Source organism: Pogona vitticeps, chromosome 3, assembly GCF_051106095.1.
Source record: "Pogona vitticeps strain Pit_001003342236 chromosome 3, PviZW2.1, whole genome shotgun sequence".
NCBI lineage: Eukaryota > Metazoa > Chordata > Lepidosauria > Squamata > Agamidae > Pogona > Pogona vitticeps.
Genome location: NC_135785.1, coordinates 93,146,588 through 93,164,007, shown reverse-complemented (window position 1 = coordinate 93,164,007; position 17,420 = coordinate 93,146,588). Strand labels below are relative to the sequence as shown.

At 40.4% G+C, this 17,420-nt stretch overlaps 1 protein-coding gene across 1 annotated transcript in view; it reads left to right on the top strand.

Annotated features, from left to right (window-relative positions):
- The window catches only part of COL13A1 (collagen type XIII alpha 1 chain), a 141,896-nt gene that overhangs the window by 81,894 nt on the left and 42,582 nt on the right, over positions 1-17,420 (top strand). Inside the window, exons 23-28 of the mRNA XM_078390820.1 lie at positions 553-621; positions 3,603-3,626; positions 4,720-4,764; positions 6,928-6,972; positions 14,409-14,552; positions 15,633-15,722. Of these exons, the coding sequence (XP_078246946.1) occupies positions 553-621; positions 3,603-3,626; positions 4,720-4,764; positions 6,928-6,972; positions 14,409-14,552; positions 15,633-15,722 (417 nt within the window). The remainder of the gene's footprint in view (positions 1-552; positions 622-3,602; positions 3,627-4,719; positions 4,765-6,927; positions 6,973-14,408; positions 14,553-15,632; positions 15,723-17,420) is intronic.

Sequence of the window (17,420 nt, the reverse complement as noted above, 5' to 3'; positions counted from 1 at the left end):
GGAACTGCCGATCAGCTGTTTAAAAAAACATCACAATGCGAATATCAGTAAGCGAAATGCTTACCGATCATCGCAATGCGAGTTTTTGCCTATGTAAACATCGCAATGCGATCGCTTTTGTGATCGCAAAAACGACATCACTATGCGGATTCGTCATCAAACGGTGCACTCGTTAAGCGAGGCACCACTGTACTTCCTTAATGATAACACATCTACTTCTAGCCTGGACTGAAAACAATGGCTCAAAGCACACAGATTAAATTGATCCGTGTAATCGGGTTAAGATGCCTCTCTCCAAATATAGATGCTTTGAACATTTCTCCTAGCGATATTGATAGCTGTGGGTCCTGTAGGTGCAATCCCTGATTTGCAAATGGTCATCCTCAAACAATTTAAATGTTATCCCAACAATTTATGATTTTAAAATTAATTTAGCAGGGATTTGTTGCAAATCAACAATGCTTCAAATCTCCCTAATCTAGAAGGAAACTTGATAATACATCTTAATATACTAATCTTATTAATATATGTGGTTGGATTTTTTTTCCTTAGGGTCCAAAGGGTGAACCAGGAAAGAATGAAATGATAGACTACAATGGCAATATCAATGAAGCTTTGCAGGTAAGAATTTGGGTAATAATAACACTATGGTGATTTTTTTTGTTTTGTTTTGTTATTTCCGTATGAAAAAGAATTACTGGCTGTTTTGTGCTCCTTGGACTGTGTAGCGGAACCCAAAAGATGACATCATTCCTGCATGTCAATCAGAGGATACAGCAGGAGGGGTGGAGTCAGAATGTCAGTTAGAGAGTGAGAGAGTTCAGGACAGTTGGCGTCAGATAGGGATAGAGAGAAGTAGGGAGAAGAAGATGTGGAGAGGGTGCTAGGGTTTAGGAATAGCTAAAAAGGGGTTAAGAAAGGAAATTAAAAGAGTAAAACATAGTGGACAAGCAGGAATGAACACATAAGCCTAACATGAGAAACACCAGTGATTGAATACATGATCTAATATATGCACACCTGAAACAGTTATATATTTGATTCTCCTTATGATTTTGTTCATTAATAAAAGAATATTTGACCAATCCCCTGATTCCTAAGTTATATGAGCAGCTCCTGTGTGGGGAAATTGTAGTGGTATTAGGAGAAATACCTGGTGGCAGCGAAAAGAAGGAAAAAGGCATGTTTACCTTTGTGGAGCCCAAAGGAAATAAAGGGACAACAAGGGGAATCGTCACAGACTGTATCACGTGATCAAGCACAGCTAACATTTATCATGATAAACACATTATGTGAAGAATTAGTAGTTATCTCTATGTGTTCACATTATAATCACAGCCACCATTAGGAGCCCTAGGCTGAACTGAACATTTGTCCTGTGCAAGGCTGCTCACATTTTCAGCTGAGCGGAAGACAGTGATGGTGGTAGCATAACTGATAGTTGCTGGCAGAAACATTGTCCTGCTTCACTGCAGAAAAACACATGATGGAGCCTCTTTCCTTGAAGGACAGGAGCAAAAGTATCTGGGCTATACAGAAAAAATGTGAAGAATGTTCACATATTCCAGTTTGAAGGCCTTTGCTTTAGCACTCAAATACATTAGAGAGTGGACAGATGATTTATTTATTTTATTTATTTGATTTATATCCCACCCATCTGGTCTGGTCGACCACTCTAGGCGACTAGGACTTCCCCACCTCAATGTACTACTGACCAATATGGCAAGGGGGCGGAAGGACAAGCCTCCCCACTCAGCGGCTGATTGGTCAGCAGTGCAGAGTGGTGGGGAAGCCCCAGCTGGGCTACTTCTGCAATTGGCATGGTGTGATGGACGACTGCCACATGTGGGGCTGCAAGCAGTAAGTGGACGTCCACGTGGGAGGGAGAAGGTCCCATCAGACTGGCCAACTGTGCTGGCGAGGTTTGTATTTGGGAGACGAATACAAAGCTCCCATCTCTAATAGCAGCCTTAAGATCAAACTCCAGATGATGCTAGATTGTGACATCATTAAAAAAATCTAAATAGGAGGCTTTGGGAGACCTGGTCAAGGTCAGTGCCATGGCACATGTGAAGAGTTTGTTTGTTTGTGTGTTTGTTTTTTAAAAATGCTTTCTTCCTCTGCCATATTCCTGATGAAAATCAGTTGTGCTATTAAGTTGCAGCCAATTTATTTATTTATTATTTATTAATTTAAAATATTTTTACCCTGCCTCTCTCCTTGAAAGAGACCCGAGGTAGCCTGCATCATTAAAAGATTATATCTAAAGCTAAAAGTAGTAAATATACAAATACTAGACGGGTCAAATGCCACCCTACAGCATCGTAAACAAAAACAACTCCAAAAACACATTCATACATCCATAGATATATGAATACTAGACGGGTCAAATGCCGTCTATTCACTAATAATGAATATTAGTGACCGTAATAGGATTTTCAACATTACGAGTGAGATATTTAAGGAGTTGTCCCTGCTCCCAATGAGTGATTTTAAAGCGCCACCCTCCCTCAATGAGTTTCCATGACTGAGCAAGGAGGTGAACCCAGAGTCCTAGTCCATCACTCTGTCCAGTTCATCACACTGGCTTTACCAGTTCCAGCTACGCAAAAGATATCTTAGGCCATGTGAACATTGCTCAGCAGTAACTAAGAGAAAAAACTGAATTCTCTCTACTTCCAAAATGTCTCTCAATGTAATAATGTTTTTATCACATGTTCACATTTAAAGCCTGTACTAAAAGGTTGTAGATGAGAACAAAGACAGTGTATTGTGAATTGTGGCTTATAATCAAATCTCTACTGACAGAATGCTCTGTGATTTAGAGGAAGTTTCCATCACTGAAATGCAGAACTTCACTCTTTTAATTAATTTTGTCCTCCCTCATAAAAATGCTACCTTACCTCAAAAGAGACCAATCTCAGTGGTTTTCCTGTCTGCTTAATAAATTCAATGTTCCTGTCTGCTTAATAAATTCAATGTTGTACCTAACATTGATTTTTTTTCTGACTATTACTTTTTAAGCAAGCTATTTCTGTGAGCCACCTGTCTTGTTGTGGAAATGAGCAGATGAGTCTGGTGTAAACTGATGATTAATGATTGATTGGGACATAGACACATTCATTGCAGTTTGGCTGTCTTTAGTCATAACTAGGCAGAAGAATCCTTCACTGACTCGCATCTCATATAATGTGAGTCTATGATCTGTAAGAAAAGTTATATGGAAGTGGCTTCTTCATTTAGCTAGGAAGAAAGGTCCAGATTTCAAAATGATGAAGTGATGCTGCTTTCAGGTTAGCGCTGCCTGCCTGAAAGCTTACTTTGTGAACCTGTAACAACTGTTCAGCTTATACGTTTGCAAATGCATCAGTTCTTATTAAGACATTGCAAGACTCCAAGGCTGTCCTCTCCAAGGAAAATGTATGTTGTAAAGGCTCTTTTAATGTTCTGTCAGGGAAGTCAAACCAAATATTTCATGCTGATTTTGATTAAGTTCATGACCTTTAGTTTATTTTGAAAGGAAAAGAGATATATTGCTTCAATAGGTGCTTATTAATATATGTATATACATTCATGTACCTAAACATGGACATCTTTTTCAGGAAATACGAACCTTGGCCCTTATGGTGAGTCACTTTTCCTCCTCTGTGCATTGTGACTTATAATCAAATATTAGTTATAAAAAGGGAGCAGAAACAGCAAGGCTGACAAAAGTACTATAGATGGCATGTCACAATGAGCTAAAAAAAGATGAAAAACATCCATAGAAAAAGTTGCCTTTTTGCATTATGGTTGGCTAGACACAGAAGTGTGAAATATAATTCAGTTTTAGACTAATCACTCGTTTTGGCAAATCCAGGAACAACCTGGGAAGAGAAAGACCATGCCTACACATGTTATGGGTCTCCTTTACAAAACAAAACAAAACAACATGGAGAAATCCTTGCTGGATCCATGTTCTTGCATTGTAAATAAATGTCAACCGAAGTTTTTTAAAAAAATAAGTGCAGTTGGTCAAGCTGTGTGAAAGATCTTGGTAAAGGTTCCCCTTGACATTTAGTCCAGTCGTGTCCGACTCTAAGGGGGGATGCTCATCCACGTTTCCAAGCTGTAGAGCCAGCATTTGTCCATAGACAGTTTCCATGGTCATGTTGGCAGTACGACTAGACACGGAACACTGTTACCTTCTCACCGAGGTGGTACCTATTTATCTGCTTGCATTTTTATATGCTTTAGAAATGCTAGGTAGGCAGGAGCTGGGAGAAGCGACGGGAGAAGCGATGTGCATTCAATCTGAAAAATGCTAGAAAGATTTCAAAAGACAGCCACATCATTACATGTCAACCTCTTGTTATATGACACTTTTCTTCTCCTGCATAAACACTGACCAATATCCTGCTCAATACTTATGTGTGAAGAGGACCAGTGGCAGAGACTGTCGTGGCAATCTGACAAGACTCCAGTTGTGCACAACCCAGCAGACTACTGTACTGATATCTCCAGTCAATCATCTGGGCAGCTTCCACTGGAGTTCCACACACATAGATATTGAGCAGGATACTGGCTACTATTTCCCTCCCACATCTTTTCAGGTTTTAAAGAAACTTCAAAGTAGCTGATAACTGGACATATTTATTAGCTATTCAAAACAAAGGCAATTGCTTTTGAAAGGAAAGCGGGTTACTTTACATTCATATTTTTATGTTTTTATTTCATGAGGGACCTCCTGGACGACCTGGAGTTCCAGGACCACCAGGACAAAAGGTAACTATCAGCCATCATGAGTCATAAAAAATCGGGCATTGTCAAGGAAGAATAAAGCACTTCCAGTTTCTAGGCATGCACTTCTTTTCTATTCAGATAAATAAAATGCAAAAACATGTTAATAATGATTTATGTACAGGCTTACTAATAGTTAGGACCTGAGAGTACTGTGAACCTTTGGTGTTCTGTATATTGTTGTTTCCTCACTCAACTACTAGTACTCACTCCACTACTCCTAGTACACTATACATATTCCAGATAATATAATGCTGTAAGTTGTTCTTCCTACTTCTTATGGCTCACATTGTATTATTTCAGACTTAAAAAAAAAAACTCTGGTTGTCTTAAATGATTATCTCTTCCTTCCTTCCCTTCATTCCTGCATTTCTATTCCACTGTCTTTCCAGAAATGCTTTTTCTCAGCCCCAGAGGCCAATGTTTTGGAAATATATTAGCTTCCCATCTGCTCCCTCCCAGCCCTGTTTGTCTGGGAGGGAATACCATTTTTCCATTTCTAGCCCTTTCCTAGATTAGACATTTCTCTCATTTATTCCGCCAAGCTTCAAGCTTCCTTTGTCAATCTATCAGTGGTGAAAATGATCCATGAACAACAGACTGAAAAATGTCCTTAAATTGTAGCTAAAATAAGTGACTTTTTCAATTGGCTTCATTCTAAAGGCTTTTGTGAAAATTACAGGTTTTTTTATCCCCAATGCTCAGTGGGTACACAGCACCACTTGGTTATCAAATTAATTCAGCTCAGGAAAATAACCAAAAGAACCCCATAATATTTTCATGAACCCATCTCTAACATTCATTTTAAATAATGTTTTTTTTTAATTCATGGTCTATACTATAGCCAACAGAGATAAGCATTTACTTCATCCCCAGGGGTCATGAAGGAAACACAACACTAAAGGATGTGTTTAATTAACTCTTTTAGTTACATCCCATTCACATTTGGATGGATGTGCTAGACACTAAAACTCAGCTGGAGGAAAGAGGAAGCTTTTGCTCACTCTTATTCTTATCCTGGGAAAGGTTTTGAATTTCCTTTTTCAAATGTACCATGAAATGGTAGCTTTACAACATCACCATTGTGATGCAAATATGTTTTCCAGGTTTTTATTTTGTGATTTCCCCAAGCAGCAAGAGACATTTTAGTCCCATGATCCTACCTGATTCTGTCACCCATGCTCTCTTCTACTTGCTGTAACAAGCAGACTCCAGGTATACCACAAAACAGGTGGAGGAAGAGGGCAAAATGAGCAGGAACAGGCATTCTCTCTTGCTGCATTTAGGAATGTAAACATCATGTCCAATAGAACTACTGTTTCCACTGGATCAGTACCCATAGTTTCACTTATCCACTGCCTGAAAAAATGTAAAATAATTAAAACCTAGAAATATACATGCCCAAGGTACAGTGTATTACCAGGACTTGCCATTAGATTGAACCAGAGACTATGCTTTATACCAGTGGCTTACTGGAAATGCACTCATGGCCTGATGTCTTGTAGGGAAGCAGCTTCTGGTGAAATGGAGAAGCCATATTTGCAGGAAAGGGGGACAGTTGCCGGTTTCAGAGAAGCCTCCCTTGCGAACAGGAGGTTAGGAAACTCAGTCCTTTGCCAAGACTGGACAAAGGCACCCCCTCTCAACCATGCAGGGACACCAAAGAAACTAGAAGTATGCAGTTTGTTTATCCACTGTTTCCAACATCCACAGGGGCAGGGCTTGGAACTGATCCCCATGGATATCTCAGTCGTACTATATTTCCATGTTGCAACCTATGAGCTACACAGAAATTATTTAACAGGAACATTATGCTGTTACAGGTGTAATCATAAAAGTACTGTGTGGCACACTCTAAGGAGAGGAGTGCAATTCAGTTGTCCCCATACCTTAGCACTGGAGTTGGTTACAGTTATCAGCAACCATTCAAATGCTTGCTTGCTATAGAACCCCAATCTCTTAAGCATTTCTGTTCCCTCATTGATCCCACCGAGCTTCAAGTGTCATCCTTGGCCAATCAAACCACTATCAACGGAACATTCCTTCTGTTTCTAGAGTATATGCCAACTCCAAAGCTTGATATATAGACAAACAGGTGAAACAGCTCTTCATATTTTCCCACCTTCTTTTTTGGTTTTTGAATTCTAGGGTGAAATTGGCCTGCCTGGTCCTCCCGGACATGATGGAGAAAAGGTAAGGGTAGGGAATGTGAGATAGACACAATGTATCAGTTCGGGTGGTCCTCAAGAACACAAAGAATCACAGTTTTCAATTTTCGAAAGCAGTTTCTCTGCTTTCTGAACTGGAGTTACTGACTTTAAAAGTTTCCATGAAACAAGAAAGCTTTCAGTGGCTCCATTTTGCCAAGTGCTTGATGCTGTTTGTCTGATTCCTGGCAGCTGTTAATTGCATGCCTATCATTAACCATTGATTATCAGAACTTTTAGCAGAGTGTTTTGCCAAGCTGGGCCTGGAGAGTAAAACACCTGTCTAAACCCTGTCTTACATCAGCTTTTCATGGCTCTACCTTTAAAACTTGACTCACCCAAATATTGTCCTGCATGCAAGGTACTTTTTACATGCACAAATTCTGCATACATTTATTTATGCTGGAAAATCTCTGTTTAAGATGACTTCCTTCAGATTAAGGTAGTCTTGGCAGTTTCCATTGGTAGTGAAAGTGCAGGGAAGAGTTGCACATCCTGTGTCATACACATGGATGCATGCATGCACGCACACATGCATGTTCACGTAATGTACTGAAGCAAATATTCAGACAGATGGGTAAACAGAAAGATAGATTCTTTATCATGGTCTCTGTGCATCCCACATTGATGGGTCTGTGCCTGCACAGAATGTCCCTTTTGGATCCTCGAGACGGAGTGTTTTTGAACGTTGCTCCTGCTCCACACTTTACAACGCATGCTCCAGCGCCTCTTCCTTCAGTTTCATTTTGTCTGCCACAGAAACGACACCCTTAGTTATCCTTCTTGAGAGCAACTGCTTCAGATCAATAGAGACTGTTTTAATTTTTTGTGATAGTTTATTCATATAATTGTTATTGTTGTTATTCCTTTAAAAGAAAACACACAGTAGAACTTTGTTTCTCACTCAGGCCACTTGGCTCTGGCTATTTTCTTTAAAATGTGTGTTGAGTATAGGAGGGAAATCCCTGGCCCCGAGATTATTTGTCATATTTTTGTTTATTATTTAGTATTTTTAGCTTTTAATATTGTTTGTTTTAATACTGTAAGCTATCTCAGGTCCTCTTCAGGAGAAATATAGGGTATAAAAATAAATTGAAATTAAATGAAAGAGAGGCATTTAAAGATAACTGCCAGAGCAATTTGATCAGACTAGGTGTAAAAACTCCCTCCATACCACCAAAGGAAATTTTGATGGAGCAACATTACCTCCTCAGGTCATCTTTGAGATCTCTCTCACAAGGTCTTCCTTGGTCTCAGTATTGGATGGTGAGATTCAAGAAGAGGGACTTTTAGCTCTGCCAACTGAGCCATAGGCTTCTGAGTACATACTTGGGCGCACACCAGTATGGATATCTTCTTGAAGGCTTTGACACCCATGTTCACCACCACCTGCAAATGGCATTCTGGAGAGGAAAAGAGACCATTTTGACAGGACTGCCCATATTGCTATCTGAAGTTTACCATGAAAACCACCTCTGTTGTTAAGGGAGCTAAATGACATTGAGTTGTACTGTGACATCACAGTAATCCAAGTTTATGCACCAACCACCTGAAGAGGCTGAAACTGACCAATTCTATGAAGACTTACAACACCTTCTAGAACTGACACCAAAGAAAGATGTTCTTCTTATTCTAGGGGACTGGAATGCTAAAGTAGGGAGTCAAAAGATAAAAGGAACAACAGGTAAGTTTGGCCTTGGAGTTCAAAATGAACCAGGGCAAAGGCTAATAGAGTTTTGTCAAGAGAACAAGCTGGTCATCACAAACACTCTTTTCCAACAACACAAGAGGTGACTCTACACATGGACATCACCAGACGGGCAATACCGAAATCAGATTGATTATGTTCTCTGCAGCCAAAGATGGAGAAGCTCTATACAATCAGCAAAAACAAGACCTGGAGCTGATTGTGGCTCTGATCATCAGCTTCTTATAACAAAATTCAAGCTTAAACTGAAGAAAGTAGGTAAAACCACTGAGCTAGTTGGGTATAATCTAAACCAAATCCCTTATGAATACACAGTGGAAGTGAAGAACAGATTTAAGGAACTAGATGTAGTGGACAGAGTGCCTGAAGAATTTTGGATAGAGGCTAATAACACTGTACAGGAGGCAGCAACAAAAACTATCCCAAAGAAAAGGAAGTGCCAGAAAGCAAAGTGGTTGTCCACCGAGGCCTTACAAATAGCGGAGAAGAGAAGGGAAACAAAATACAAGGGAAATAAGGAAAGTTTCAAAAAACTGAATGCAGACTTCCAAAGAATAGCAAGGAGGGACAAGAGGGCCTTCTTAAATTAACAATGCAAAGAAATAGAGGAAAAAAATAGAAAGGGAAAAACCAGAGATCTGTTTAAGAAAATAGGAGATATTAAAGGAACATTTTGTGCAAAGATGGACATGATAAGGACAAAAATGGGAGGGACTTCACAGAAGCAAAAGACATCAAGAAGAGGTGGTAAGAATACACAAAGGACTTATACCAGAAAGATTTGGATATCCTGGACAACCCAGGTAATGAGGCTGCTGACCTGGAGCCAGACATCCTGGAGAGTGAAGTCAAGTGGGCCTTAGAAAGCATGGCTAACAACAAGGCCAGTGGAGGTGATGGCATTCCAGTTGAACTATTTAAAATCTTAAAAGATAACACTGTTAAGGTGCTACACTTAATATGCCAGCAAGTTTTGAAAACTCAGCAGTGGCCAGAGGATTGGAAAAGATCAGTCTACATCCCAATCCCAAAGAACAGCAGTGCCAAAGAATGATCCAACCACCATACAATTGCACTAATTTCACACGCTAGCAAGGTTATGGTCAATATCCTACAAGGTGGGCTTCAGCAGTATGTGGACCGAGAACTCCCAGAAGTACAAGCGGGATTTCGAAGGGGCAGAGGAACTCGAGACAAAATTGCTAAGAAGCATTGGATTATGGAGAAAGCAGAGAGTTCCAGAAAAACATCTACTTCTGCTTCATTGACTATGCAAAAGCCTTTGACTGTGTGGACCACAACAAACTATGGCAAGTCCTGAAAGTAATGGGAGTGCCTGACCACCTTATCTATCTCCTGAGAAACCTATACGTGGGACAGGAAGCAACAGTTAGAACTGGATATGGAACAACTGATTGGTTCAAAATTGGGAAAGGAGTACGACAAGGCTATATATTGTCTCTGTGACAGTCCAAATGTCACGCCTGTCCATCACATTAGAACCCTGATGTGGGCGCCAATGATAGGACAGGAGGGTGGAACCAAGAAGGAGAAGGAAACAAGGAAGGACAGTTGGAATCAGTTAGGGTGGACAATTATGAAAAGTTAGGACAAGGGAAGAGTTAGAGAGAAGGAGGATAGGGATATATGGAGAGATAGATAGACAGGGAAGATAGGATTTAAAAGAGAACACTTGGAAAATTAATGTATGGGAGAACTGAAAGAAGTGAAAGTTATAAGAATTAAATAAACAGTTACACTGTGACTGAAAACGAATATAAATGAACCAACATATGTGTAAATCAAAAGAAGTTTAATGAATTGCAACTACAATACCATCCATGATTTTTGTTGTGTGTATCACCTGTTAATCTTTAAATAAACATTATTATATTTAACAGCAGTGATTCTGTGTTCATAGTTGGTAATTGAGGAAGTAATCCTCTGGTGGCAGCGTAATTAGGGAGAAAAGGAACAGTCATGCCCAAAGGCAAATCTGTCTGTTAGGGAAAACAAACAGAGGAGCTGGGTGTGTGTTACAGTCAGACACAACTTGACAACTAAGCAACAACAACATGCCAAGCCTGTCATCTTTGGTACCAGGTTTCCTCAACATCTTCAAGGCTGGAATAATATAACTCAATTGATGGGTCTTCACTCTAGAAGAGCTAATTGTGAGGGGTTCCCCTAACACCCCAATATGACCTACACCCCCAATAACAGAAAGATACACTTTTTCTTCTTTTAACTCCACTGTTTTATTCTTAGTTCCATGACTTTCAACAATCAGCTCTTCACCTCTTCGGGGTCCACAAATCTTTCAAACACCATTTCTGGCTTCCCAGTGGGAAGAAGGCGCCCTAACAGGGATATCCTCTCCCCTGTCCACTTTCTCACACTATTGTATTGAATTGGACTGTCATCCACTAAAAAGTGCTTTGAGTCCACCCTCAGAGTTCCTGATCCAGGAAGGGTAAAGGTGCTACAGAACCAGTACCAAGACCTACTAGTTCCATCAGTATTATTCTTGATAATTCACAGTACCAAAGAAGGATAGAGGAATTATCCCATTTTGTACCATCAAGGTGCCAGTGCCTGTACCACTACAAAACATTTTCAGATGATGACTGTGGCTAATCTTCCCCCCCTTGAGAGAGTACAATTGGTTTGCAACAACAGTCTTGAAAGATATCTACTTTTGCCAGGATATCACATTTGCCAGGTTCTCTTGAATCAGAAATAGCTCAGACATGCTCTGGGAATGGATTGCTTTCAGTACTTGGTGCTCCCAGTCAGCCTCTCAGCAGCCCTGAGAGTCTTCACCACAAGCACAGTGGGTTATTCATCTTGGCTGATTGTGGCCCTTATATGACTGGTTGTGGCCCTATGACATCACATTGATAACATGGTCAAACATCTGAATGATCTAGACCTCAGCATCAATCAGGAAAAGTGACATTACTTTCATAGGGACAAAGATGCAGTCTGACCAAGTTCATAAAATAGTAGACATTATAGACCATTTTAGGGGCAAGGTGTTCCATGTTCTAAAATTACCCGATCCTATGGCATCCTCAGTATTGAGGTTTTGCTTTATTAGATTCCGTATGAGACTTCCACAATCCTCACTACTGAAGCACTGTAACCCAAACTTTGATTTTCAATTCAGAATGAACGCAACTTACATACCATCAGAGATCCTGATGTCTCTAAGCTGATGGACCAAAACTTACTTTGAGGCTCATCTTTACTTTCTCAGCCATCAAAACCAGAATTGTGCAGAGTTGCCATGTGGTCACAACCATCCACCTTTATCTAGCAATGCTATCTGGATACTAGAGCCTGGAGGTACACATCTTTTGGTGGTTCTGCCCTGTCCACCATGCTATAATAATTGCAGGGTCCTACTTGCCTGCCTGGTGAATTTCATGTCAGTGGTAAGCTTACTAGTCTTTACCCATCAGTGTGGATGCACAGAGATCATTACAAAGAATGTAATGTTTGTTGTTTGAGTGGCCTTTAGTCTATTCACATAACCTACTGTCACACACCCCCAGTTCCCCTGTTTGTTCTTCCACACAACCCAGGTTCACTTTCAGGTATGACATTTATTTTTCAACCCTTTTCTGCTGCCACCAGAGGATATATTCATCATTCTATTACATATGACACTTAAATCACAGTTCTCCAATATAACAATGTTTATTTATGTGTTTATCAGTAAATCATGTAAAGTGAATCATGGATGGTCTTATTTTATTCATTCAATAAATTGTGCTTTGGTAACATTCATATTTGCTTAGGTAGAATCATTTTAATCAAGATATTTATTCATTTCTTTTCACTTCTAATTCTTTCCAATCATAACCATAAACCATACAAGATCTGTACTTTCCTTGTCTTATATCTTCTCTAACAAAAGGCTGGTCCTAACTGCCTAAACTGCTTCTCTCTAACTGAAGTCCCTAACTCTAACTCATCTCTAACTCATCCCTAACTGATCCTTAACTGTCTTCCATTCTTCTTATATTTCCTTAGTCCCGCCTCTTCTGTTCACCCATTGGTTGATATATCAAGGTTCTATTGTGATGTACAGGAGTGGTTACTGACCTGTCACCTACCCTTCTTCCCTATATGGCACCAGTGGAGAATTGCCAATGATCATTGTGTCATCCAAAATGTATAAACTGAGGGAAGATATGCTGGAGTATGTCCTCTAGATAATATACCATAGTATATACATGGCATTCTTTCATTCATACATACAAAGGGTTTTATGGCCATACTGTATGCAGAAGGGATGACATACAGGGGAACACACAAACTCATTATATTTTCCCCTTTTTATGTGGTGAAGGCTCTCAGGGCTGCTGAGAGGCTGAATGGGAGCACCCAGTACTGAAAATATTTCTTATTTTTATGGGATTACTGCTTTTTTGGGCTTTTCTGCTATTTGTTTCCTATTCATAGTTTGTTTTATTGCATTGAATTCATTTAAAATAAATTGTGGGTTATACACTTTAAAATACAAACAAAAAAATGATAAAAACTATGCACAGATGTCATGCACAGAAACAAATTCCTTTATTTCTTATGCCCCTCTTTGCCCATCTTTTTGACTTTCTTCTCACCTGAACAGCCTGGCATCCATATCTTTCAACTCTACTCCTAGCTTCATCCCAACAAAAAGGCCTACTCCATGTAAGACACAAGAAGAGTCATTCTGAATAAAATGAAATCAGTGTCTTGTCCAGACTTCAATGGGCTACCTGGAATTAGTTTGCTGTCTCTATTGTGTTTATGGGAATTCCATAAGCAGGACATGAGTGTAGCAATACACTCCTGCTTATGTTCCTTGGCAACTAGTATTGAGCGGCATAGTGATTGCCTTGGATATCGGAGGAAATTTACAGCCATTGTTCACGACAGTGCCACCTTGTTCTCCATGAATCTGACCAAAGCTTCCAAAGTAGACAGACATTCTAAGAATTCAAACAAAGGGCTTGAACATAGGGTGTGTTTTAGTGCTTTATGTGGATTTCTTTTCAGACTATTCGGTAGAAGAAAAATCACTATTCAGTTGACCTCTGAGGGAATGTAAAAACTGTAGGTGAATGGTAAAGCAGTTACACTGGATACAATGCAAAGACAATTAGGGTGTAGTCAGTGACAAGAAAGATTCACATCTGATCTCATCAGAAAGGGGAGCTTGGCCGGGAGCCATCTCCCTTCAAGCGACCCTTCCACTTGTAGAGGAATCATTCCAATCTGATCCCCCAAAAGAGAAGCCCTACTGCTGGACCAAAAAGGTCCAGTGTGGACACAGATTGGAGTCAGACTGGTTTGCCATTTCACATATGTCATGTGATCACTGAAAAGTAGCTCCCACCAAACTGTGCCACAAGTAGTCCAGAATGCAAGCTACTTCATCAGATCACACCCTTAATCACACTTAAGCCTAAACCACTACATGGAAAGCACAGAAGATGGAAATGAATGGCTCTAGCTTCCAAATAAATGTGATTAGGATTTGGGTGCAATTAACTATAGGGTGATTCAAAGACCTCTCTCTTTCCTCTGTATTATTTTAGAATATGTGCATCAGACTGAGTAGACGGTGTGGAGCCTTTAGCCTTTTTCATAATGAAGAAAGCTGGCTCTTGGAGATGAGTTAAACTGGTCTAGAAATATTATGTTCAAAATAACTTTTGTAGGGGCCACGAGGCAAACCAGGAGAGATGGGGCCTCCCGGTCCTAAAGGACCTCCTGGAAATGATGGACCTCCGGGAATGAAGGGAGAAATTGGCTTCATGGGAACTACAGGAGCAAAAGGAGAAAAGGGGGAGACTGGCTCACCAGTGAGTAAAACGCGGCATACACAGTAACTGTGAACTATTTGTTTGCAGATATTCCCAGCAGAAAAACCTACAAGCCAGATTTTTAATCAGTGTGAACAAGAACAACAGCCCCACAGAAAGTCATTGTCCAAACAACATCCTGGGTAACTACTCAGATGAGGCTTATTATTCCTCAACAAAGAGATGGCAATTAACAACAGTGGTTTTTAAGGGAAATCATCTTAGGTATCACCCTCAAGCCGAAAAATCCTAGCCTATCCTAGGCTGCAGTTTCAAGGTACTAATGTTCTCCATGACAATTAGCATTCAGTTCTGAAGAAGAGCTGTGGACATTTACTAAATTTCTATATTATGTCCATACTATCCAGTGTCTGAAAGAAAACCCACTGGTTTCAATTTTAACCATTTTTTTGGTGAAATGTTGCTTTAGGGAAAGCTGTTTTAGGGTCCCAGGTGGTAGCTAAAGTGAAGGAGATTTTAAAATAGGGTCAGCGAATATCAATGGAGAACCTTCTGAAAAGAATGATCACCTGATACGATAGGCCGCTACCACCTGGTTGCTTTTAGTCTGAGGCAGGAGCTTGAATCTCAAACAATATCCCTTTGCCACCTAGATGCCTACATTCAGAACTAACTTTATTTGTTTGTTTAACTTATATGCCACCCACTCTACCCAAAGGTCTCTGGGCGGTTTACAACAATGCAGTAGAGCACTTCCACCAGTGTTCTACTGCACTCTTGAATTACTTTATCTTTGCATCTTCTGCTGCTGTTGCCACTCCAAGGGTTGTTCGTGGTGGTAAATGTCTAGTGTCCAATGAAAGAAAAGAGAAACACTTCCTTGCCTTGTATCAAAGGTGCCTTTTAACAAAGGCATATCAAGGAACCTGGTAAAGAGAATATTCTGCCAGAGAAAGGCTGCAGGAGGAGTTGTCATTGACCCCTTGTCCAAACTGAAGTCAACCAACAATGGCCCCACTAGGGATGCTGTAACTAATCCAATACAATAAAATAAACAATGAACACATCTTTATCCATGACATAATTTAGCATGTTAAAGTAAATATTTATCCCCCATAGGGTCTTGATGGTCTAACTGGAGAAAAAGGTGATCGAGGGATGCCAGGACCTCCGGGCCTAACGGGTCCAATTGGACTTCCAGGTTTTACAGTAAGCAATCCAAAGAATACATTGTCCAAACCTCACCATAGATAAAGATGTGTTCAATATGCATTTATTTATTTATTTATTTATTTATTTATTTATTTATTTATTTATTTATTTATTTATTTATTTATTTATTTATTTATTTATTTGATTTTTACCCCGCCCCTCTAGACAATGTCTACTCGGGGCGGCTTACATCAATTAAAACAAGTTAAAAACATATAAAATACATTTATACTAATTGGTTCTAAAACAAAAGGTTTCCAAGATGGTGGTATACAAAAAAGGAAAGAAAGGGGAAAAAAAGATAAAGAGAAAAGGATAATAACTTAATTGACTGGGGGGTAGGCCTGTTTAAACAACCAAGTTTTTAATTGGCTTTTGAAAACCCCCAGCGAGGGTGCCAGCCGGATTTCAGTGGGGAGTGTGTTCCACAGCTGAGGGGCAACCGCCAAGAAGGCCCGGTTTCTTGTTTTCTCCTTCCGGGCCTCCCTCGGCGTCAGTCCCCTCAGCCGTCCCTGCTGGCTATATCGGGTGACTTGGGTAGATCTGGGTGGGAGGAGGCGATCTGCCAAATATTGAGGTCCCAAACCATTTATTTATTTATTTATTTATTTATTTATTTATTTATTTATTTATTTATTTATTTATTTATTTATTTATTTATTTATTTATTTATTTATTTATTTATTTATTTATTTATTTATTTATTTATTTATTTATTTCATTTCTATCCCGCCTATCTGGACAGATTCGACCACTCTAGGCGGCTTACAATCAGCAGTAGTAAATATTAAAAACATTACAAATACACGAAGATAAAGATCATAGGAGTATAGAAGAAAAAATCGTCAGGAATTAACTGTTGGAATTAGCTGTTGGGAAGGCCTGCTTATACGTAAATGTTTTTAGTTGTTTTTTAAAAGTGCCCAGCGAGGGGGCCGCACGAATCTCAGGAGGTAAGTTGTTCCATAGGCGAGGAGCCATCACCGAGAATGCCCGATTTCTGGTCTTTTCCTTCCGGGCCTCTCTCGGCGTCAGGCTCCTCAGCCTTACCTCCTGGCTTGCGCGAGTCACACGGGTAGATCTTGGTGGGAGGAGGCGTTCCGCCAGATATTGAGGTCCTAAACCATTTAGGGCTTTATATGTAATCATTAATACTTTGAAGTCGATGCGGAAACGGATGGGTAACCAGTGCAGCGCGGCCAGCGTGGGGGAGATGTGTTGGTATTTTCTCACCCCACTAATAAGCCTGGCTGCTGCATTCTGGACCATCTGGAGTTTCCGCATGAGCCTCAAAGGCAGCGCCACGTAGAGTGCGTTACAATGGTCTAGTCTCGAGATTACGAGCGCGTGGACTAGAGTAGTGAGGGCCCCCCGATCAAGATATGGCCGCAGCTGGGCAATCCGCCATAGATGAAAATAGGCAGAACGGACCACAGACGCCACCTGGGTTTCCATGGTTAGCGCCAGGTCCGGATGTATCCCCAAGCTGCGGACCTCACTCTTTGTGGCAAGGGTCGTCCCTCCAAAAGAAAGGGAGTCACCTATGCCACTGACGGGAGGGCCACCCACCCTCAAGACCTCCGTCTTGTCCGGGTTCAGCCTCAATCCATTTGACTGCATCCATTCCAGTACGGTGTCCAGGCAGCGCTGAAGGGACTGGACGGCATCCACTGAAGTTGGAGTAAAAGAGATTTA